Source organism: Punica granatum, chromosome 2 (assembly GCF_007655135.1).
Source record: "Punica granatum isolate Tunisia-2019 chromosome 2, ASM765513v2, whole genome shotgun sequence".
Classification (NCBI taxonomy): Eukaryota; Viridiplantae; Streptophyta; class Magnoliopsida; order Myrtales; family Lythraceae; genus Punica; species Punica granatum.
Genome location: NC_045128.1, coordinates 26,215,396 through 26,223,387, shown reverse-complemented (window position 1 = coordinate 26,223,387; position 7,992 = coordinate 26,215,396). Strand labels below are relative to the sequence as shown.

Below are 7,992 nucleotides of genomic sequence, written 5' to 3'. Positions count from 1 at the left end.
CAGATTTAAGGGTTTTTTCTTCCGTAGTACTACGCGAAACTTGATATTACCGTAATACACTGATGTAAATGACTAGATTTATGAAACTAAATTTCAGTCCTTGTTCTTTTTTTAACGAAAAAGGGGGGAAAAGAGATTTAATGAGACCAAAATGGCCAACCGACTTCTAGAGAGGTGCCCATTGAACCGATTGCCGGAATTGGAGATGGCAGACAAATCAAATCAATGGCCTCAGTGGGCGCTTTGGTGGCCAGTGATGAGACTGCCTTTTTTCGGATGATTATTTATTTTTATTTTTTATGAATGTGATGATGCTGCCTTCGCAAGTTCGCATATATATAGATGCCTTCTTTTTTTGGGTTAAGGAAGGTTCATCGGCGACAAAAAGGATACAAGAAATCAAAATCGAATCCAGTTACTCTGATAAAAGGTGCGCAGTACAGTGACATAACTCTCTCACGTAAAAACTGAAGAAATTTCAATATTCGATTCTCGCCGGTGAATCTCAGTGCAAATGGGAATTACAGGCTTCCTAATTTGTAACTTAAGAAAGGCTGAGTACTCCTAATCGATTTTAGGTCAAGAAAAACGAACCTCTTTCTGCACTTGCGCGGACGCCTCACTCGTAGTGTACACTATTTAATCGGATAATTATTTTTCAGTTAGTTTGTAATAGATTGATTTAATATGTTATCCAAAGTACCCCCTATCAAAAATCAAGCTTCCCTCTCTAATTTAGTAGACCTCACAAGTAACATTTACAAAATAGATCCAACTATATATTTACTGCCACACATGTCACAGGCTTCCTCATAAGAACAGCCATTGATTCAACCAAAAAGGAAAGACAACAATGCGGAGTCAGACACATAAGCTAATCAAAGCCTGAAGTGGAACGTCCACCTTCATCGTCCGATGGAGAACCCTCTTGTCTCTTCACGTAAAACGCAGGAAAGATGGGCACCGTTGTTGGATGTAGATTCACGGGCATTGAAACCGGCCGGGCCGAGCCATAGATAGTCCTCTCATTCACCTTCCCCACCTCCCTGCACACCCGATCAAGAGTTGAGAGGAAGTCCCTCACCACCATGAATATTCGCAGTGGGTGGGCCTCCTCCTTCGCTGAGTCCCCGTGGAAATACTCTGTTATCTCCTTCACCATCGCGAAAGTCCCCTTCTCCTGCTCCTGAATTTTCTTGATATCTATCTCCGCCTTTACCAAGAATCCATTCATTGACTCCAGAAATTTCCTGTTCATATCGTTGCTGTTTTGCTCCAAGACATCCTTAACTTTTACGACCCCTTGTGTGAGTTTTGCAACCTCGTTGCTCAACACGGTAGAGTCCATGGTGGCGGCCTTCTTCACGTTTGTCAGCTCCCCACTGAGTCCAGAGACAACCTGAAGGCCGAGTTTCTTCAATTCAACCTCATTTTGGAGGGCAAACTGCTCATTTGCCTCGTTGCCTCCATGTAATCTTGAACCTTCGGATCTTACAATCTCCTGCACAACAAAGTGCAGTAAGGTGGTTTTCCCATCGGTGCCCTTAACGTCCACGAGCTTGAGGAGTGTGTCGAGCTTGAAAGCATGAGCATCGCCTCTGTTAGTCCCTACATTCATTCTGTTTCCTGTTTTAAGGACAGCTTCTAGAAGCTTCAGGAACATCTTGCTGCTCTTTAGTTCTTTGCAGGCAGCCTGTGAACAAGGAAGAATCGTGACGATCAAAAACATTGCACAAATTGGCACTTAATTCTGGACCTTCCCGGCAGTCTGTATATCAAATGAACATAGACAAAATGAAGTTTCGTACCTCTAAAGTTTCGAAAGACCTCTTAAGGTACTCAAATTCTGTCTCGAAATTGACAATATAAAGCATAGCATCAACTCTTTTAAATGCAAACGGGATATCAAGCAGTGCTTTCAGAAACTTCTCTGCAGGTCCCAGTTTAAATGGCGATTCATCCTTGAATTCTCTCAATTTACGCTCCTCTTCTTTCGTTGGAGCCATCTTTAACAAGCTTTCGAGCAACTCGCTTCCCAGAGAATCTGCGTTGCCTGTTCAAAGAGAAGAAAAATGTGCAGAAACGTTGGAATTCGGTCAGTTGTAGAATTATTAGAAGGCAATTGCTGCACATGTGCAAATTAACTTAATTTATTATGATCCATTGTCGGTTGTTGCTCCCAGCAATATAAACTATTCGTTAGAAGCCATCCGATCCGACAATAATAAATTCCCTGACACCTAACAATCCACTGTCAGGCCTATGCTATTTATGGCAAGGGAGCTATCACATTTCTTGGAGTCTGCAGATAACAATTTCCATTTCTAATTACAATGGTCGAACTTATGCAGAGATTTAATATTCGTCTTCACAAGAACCGGTAATAAAAGATGAATCTAATCTGTAATATATTCATACTCTCCTGCAGCAAAAGTGGAAAAATGGATATAGTTAGAGCTACATCAGAACGATAGGAATGAATGTCATTGTTGATCCATACCTTCCAAGAGAGCCTCACAGACTTCCTCGACTGTCACGTTAAGTGCCCGCAACAAAATGGAGACATTCTGAGACTTCTTGGGATCAAGAACCCGGTTCTCCTGGTTCAACATAGGCATAATAGGGCGGCGAACATTGTCTTTCGGAGCTGAATTAGGCCCATTCACCATGAACAGCGTCTCGATCATCTCCTCATTCAATCTGCAACAAACACTCGACAACTTAGAGAATTCTGCGGTTTGCTGCCTCTTTGACATGCTTAAGTATCATCCTTGACATAGCTAGTGTTCAATAGGAGAAAATATATAGAGCAGCATCAGGCATATAAAAGCATAGGAGAGGCTTATATCTAAATCTTACTGGAAGGAGCTAGATTTGAGCTGATCCCACACCATGGCCCGATCAGAGCTGGCTCGAACCTTGTCCCAGTGGAGTGGCTTCAGTTTAGGCCTTGGAGTGTCCTCGTTCCTTTCGGAAACGCCATTGCTTTGAACCTGCCCTGCTTCTAGATCTTGAAATACGTTAGGTCCGGATGGTCCCACAAGTGCCGGTGGTCCACCCACAGGACCCCGAACTGCCCAAGGCCTTTCCCAGAACCTTGGCGGTGGCACCGGGGGTGGTGGTGGAGGCAACTTCTTGGGCACAAATTGTTTCGGAATAGTTACACTGTCAGTTCTCGTCGGGGATTCTGTTTTCTCCGTCGAAACATTTGAAACCCGAACCGATGCTGATGGTGAGGACGCCAATGAATTAGGCCCATTTGGTGAACCATTTTGTGGCGGGGGAGGCGGTGGTCGAGATGGGGCAGGAAATTTAAGGATCATCACATCTGGCGAGCTCGATTGTAAGCTTATAGGGCTAGAATTCACTGCAGGGGAAGGACTATTGGAGGCTGTGTTTCTCGAAGAACCCGAGTTTGAGAAAGGATAAGAAGCAGTTCTCGAATTAAAGCTCCTACTACCGAACCGATCCACTCCAACAACACCAGGATATTCTCTCCTGGAGCTCGAAAGATTGCGTACGGGTTCATGTTCAGGACTGTCTTGCTGACCCATTGAAGATCCTCTAGGGGAGAAGAACTCCTCGTCATCGTCTTCCTCATCACCAACAGAAGTAGAACCCACTTCCAAATTCTGACTCTTTTGCCCGAAATTGTTTCGAGGAAGTGGCGGGAGCGGCTTAATCTCGGGAGATCCCAATTTCTGGTAAGCCGACGCGGATGAGAGCCCCGGAATGCTTATTTTCCCGCTCGCATTGCTTGAGTTCGTATCGATTTCGCCGCTCACTCCCGAGGGATTGGGCAAAGTACCTACCAATATTCAAAACCCAACAGATAATTCTCTACGCAACAAGTGTAAAAGCTCATAAAGAAAAGCTTTCTTTTTTTCTTCCATAACATCGCATATAGTAAGGACCTACCGAGGTAGAGGCACTCCGAGCTCGTGCTCGAGGAGCTGCGGGCTTTAGGTGCGGCGCCATCCGAGGTGGCGGTGTCCGGTGGGAAAAGGCGGAGGCTGTCGATCCTCGAGGCCTTGTCAGCTGCAGCAAAGTCATAGCGCCGGCCATTGCGGCGGTAGAAGTACAGAAAGGCAGCGAGGGTGGCGACGAGGGCGGCGAAGAGGAGGGAGACGGACACGGCGACGGCAATGATGTGGCGGCGGAAAGGGTGAGAACTGGAAGGGGCTTGGGGGAGGAGGAGGGAGGAGATGTTGGCGGGGAATGTGGAGAGGTAGCCGGGCGGAGGAGACGGCGGCGGCCTCAGCTCCGGAGGGGAGGGGACGGTGGTGGGGAAGAAGGAGGTGGGGGTCTGGGGAGTGGAAGGGGTGGTTGAGGATGGGTGGTTGGGCTGTTTCTTGCTGGGCTGGGGAGGGCTCGCGGGCGCCGGGGATGGTGGGTCAGAGTCGACCGGGAAAAGGGGCTGGTGGAGTAGCCGCCTGCGGAGGCGGGTGTCGGCGGCCGCGGAAGAAATAGGAACAGAGAAGAGAAGAGGGAGGAAGACGAACAGAGGGACAAGAATGGCGGGGCTGGGCATTGCGGGTTTTCTTGCCATAAACAGTTCTTGAAAGCTTGTTATCACTGCAAACCACTTTTTACAGAAGATGAGAGAGAGAGGCTCTGTTTTTTTCTTGGGCTCTGTTTTTTATGGGTTTCTTGGGAGCAGAGGAGATGTGTGGAGGAATGCGAAAGGGTGAAGCTTTGCCAAAGATATCTTCTATCTCGAGAGAGGGGGGCAAGAAAGAGAAACAAGAATGTCTTTCCAGTACTGAAACAGAAAGAGACAGACAGAGACGAGAGGGGACTACATGGTAGATGAGGGATGAGACTGTTTAGGGGGGAGAGAGAGAGAGAGAGACGAGTAGGCAGCAGGGAGAGAGGAGAGAATGGTAGTTCCGATTCGAGTTCAAGAACACCATTGGGGCCTCCACCTCATGACAGTATAGCCAGCCATAGCAAACCCAGAAAGAAAGAGAGATGAGAGAAGTTTTCTGGTGTAATAATGGCGGAAGAGGATGATGATGGACAGGCAGACCAGAGTGCAGCTGGAGAAGACTGAACCAGTAGAGTGACAGAGGAGGGAGGGCGAGAGGTGAGTTTTTGTCCAAATTAAATCTTTTTTTATAAAATATTTTTATAATAGACTTTTTTGTAAATTAATTTTTAAAATAGACTTATATTATTTTATTTACTTATTTAAATTCACCAAAATATTTTGATTTGTTTGATATAAAGTTTTTGGCTCAATACGATAAAGGCAACCTTATTCTTCTATTTACACATATTCTTAGAATATTTGAATTTGTTTGATTTAAGTCCTTGACCAAATAAAGGATAGATGAAAAACAAAAACAAAAATATTATTATCATTCATCCTTAATTAAAACCTTAAGAATGTGTTTGGTTTTTTAGTTGAGTTGAGTTGAGTTTTGATTTCAATTGGTTTGTAATGATTGTATTGTTGAATTATGAGAAAAAATAATGAATAGTTGAGAGAAAATAATGATTAAGTAATGATTGCGTTGTTGAATTATGAAAAAAAAAAGTAATGATTAATTGAGAGAATTTAATATTAAAAATTAAATTGAATGGTTAAAAAAAATTTAAAATGAAAAAAGTAATGATTGTGTTATTGAATTGAAAATAAGTGAAATTAAGTTGAGTAGAGTTGAAAATTTTTTAAAAACCAAATACACCCAAATGTTTGCTCTTCCACAAATTCTCGAGGATGGATATTTTCGAGTAAAAAATTTAAGGATGTAGGTTGAGGATCGATCCTATTTCAATTTAGTGTGTAACCAACAACCATTTGAATTAGTGACTTATTACAATCCGTTTACCCACAGTTTATCATCTTGTACCGCTATTTTAAAAATATAAAATACTAGAATAAGTTAATCAAATTCATTAAATCATTAAAATAATTGAAAATTAAATTCACAAAACTAAAACATCCACAAAAATCAACTTCAATTTATATTTACCCCTTAAAGATTATAGCTGAACTCAATGAATTTTTATGTAGTGTCAAATTAATTGGAAGAATGAGTATAGTAGATAAAACATAGGAATATCTTTAGAGGTATGAAAATTGATTTCAATTCACACTTGACTCCTAATAATTCTATTCAAAGTATCCGAACCGATTAATTTCTATATAAATTTTATTTTTTTTCAAAAACTCGACTACCGGTTAACTAAATTGATAAAACGGCTAATTTTTTTAATAGTTATTTGGATATACTTTTTTAGAATGTTTTTATAAGAGATTAAAAGTATAAAATGAATTGAGATGATTTCACGCAAAAAAAAAATCTAGATTGTGAATTATTTTCAAATTAAATTGGGAATTAAAAAAAAAGGTTTAATTTGGGGAAAATTTTGGGAGGGGTCAAAAGTTTCAATCTGACGGGGAGAGGACAAATTGTTTCTTCATCATGGGGATCAGCAAGGAAAAAGAAATTTTCAAGATTCTCTTTTTTTATTTTCACTGTTTTTAAGTTTGATTTTTGCAGTGATCTCGCTCATTCATATTCTGATATCAGTACTGCAGAAGAAGATGATGAAGAGGAAGATGAGCTGTTTGACGCTGTGGCTGATGAAAGTGACAGCCTTTTTCTTTTGCTTTTCATGTTTTTCTTTTCGGGTGACTGGAAAGTGAGAGGTCATTTTATTACCCCGGTGGAGGCAAAAGATTGACCTCAACAGTAGGGTGATCGATTCCGGATTCTCTATATTTTTTATAATACTCGGATCCTACTCTGTAAGGGACGGATTTCAAGATTTTGAAACCGGACTTTACCCTGTTGAATCATGGAACCGGAACTTATCCAAAACCTGTATTATACCACAGATTCCGGGTACTCTATTGAAACCTGTAAATTTTTTCTTCTCGCTAAATAAAATCGAAAATACCACATACATAATCAGTAATTACGCCAAATAGAATATCAACAAAATTTAGATTAATTCACAACAATGAAATAATAATATGTCTCATCAATCCATCGATAAAATTGAACATCCATAATACGACCTCACAAAACAAAGTGATTATGCTCTGATTCATTAGAGAAGATAGTAACTTTACTCTTTTCTCTTCTTTTTTTTTAATAAATAACCAGTTCCGGGTACCCTGTCGGCAGGAACCGGAACCGGAATCGATTTTCACAGGTTCCTAATTTTAATACCCGGAACTTACCCTATTTTCAATACGAGCTACCCGGACCCTACCCGTTAGGGTAGGTTCCAACCGATTCCGGGTATACCCGGTACCCATGCACACCCCTACTCAACAATCAAACATAACATAGATATTCAAATAATTGCTTATGCTGCGTTTGATTTCAAAGAAAAATTTTAAAATTAGATTTTAATTTTAAAAAAAAGTGATATAAATGGAGTTCATTCTTTAACTTTGTATGAATTATTTTATTTTGTTGTGAAAAATAAGTGATATAAATAGGGCTCACTTTTTTATTTTGTATAAATTATTTCGTTTTGTTATGGGTAAAGTTAAGTTAAAATAAAATTTTAAAATTTTATTTTGAAACCAAACGAGTCATTAATTTGTGGGCACATCTTTTATTTAGATTTAATCATAAGGTACGGTAATTTGAAATTCAACCTACCAACGGCATTGGGCAGTGTTGTAAGGTGAAGAGACTTTTAACGTAACGTCATGGATTCAAGTCTCCGTAATACATAAATAGGTCGCTGCGGCAATTCAAAGTGTTTTTTTTCTATTCTTTCCTTTTTTTTTTTTAAAGAAGGTTGTAATTGCAGTTGCACGTCCCCAGCAGCAAGGCTCACTTGAAGCCTATAAGATCCCAGGTTATGGTCTAATAAATGATAATCATAATTGCAATATAACTGTTGAAACTATGAGGCAAAGTACTTCAAGGCCGCATTTTGGAGTTGAACCAATAATGAAAAAGCACTTCAAGGCCATATCTGTTGGGCATTAATGATAGCCAAATGAACAAAATCAACTACGTT

General features: G+C 40.7%; 1 protein-coding gene and 1 long non-coding RNA gene across 2 annotated transcripts; one reads left to right on the top strand and one right to left on the bottom strand.

The window, feature by feature from the left end:
- Positions 1 to 709: 709 nt before the first annotated feature.
- On the bottom strand, positions 710 to 5,005 carry LOC116196075 (formin-like protein 2). The gene is made up of 5 exons (XM_031525604.1): positions 3,919 to 5,005; positions 2,860 to 3,808; positions 2,501 to 2,700; positions 1,809 to 2,053; positions 710 to 1,693 (listed from the first exon to the last, which is right to left on the bottom strand). Exons 1-5 carry the CDS (start codon positions 4,547 to 4,549, stop codon positions 875 to 877), a joined length of 2,844 nt encoding a protein of 947 aa, XP_031381464.1. The 5' UTR covers positions 4,550 to 5,005; the 3' UTR covers positions 710 to 874.
- Positions 4,948 to 6,857, top strand: LOC116196076. The gene is made up of 2 exons (XR_004154754.1): positions 4,948 to 5,086; positions 6,540 to 6,857. It is a non-coding gene; the product is annotated as an uncharacterized LOC116196076 (long non-coding RNA).
- Positions 6,858 to 7,992: the final 1,135 nt, after the last annotated feature.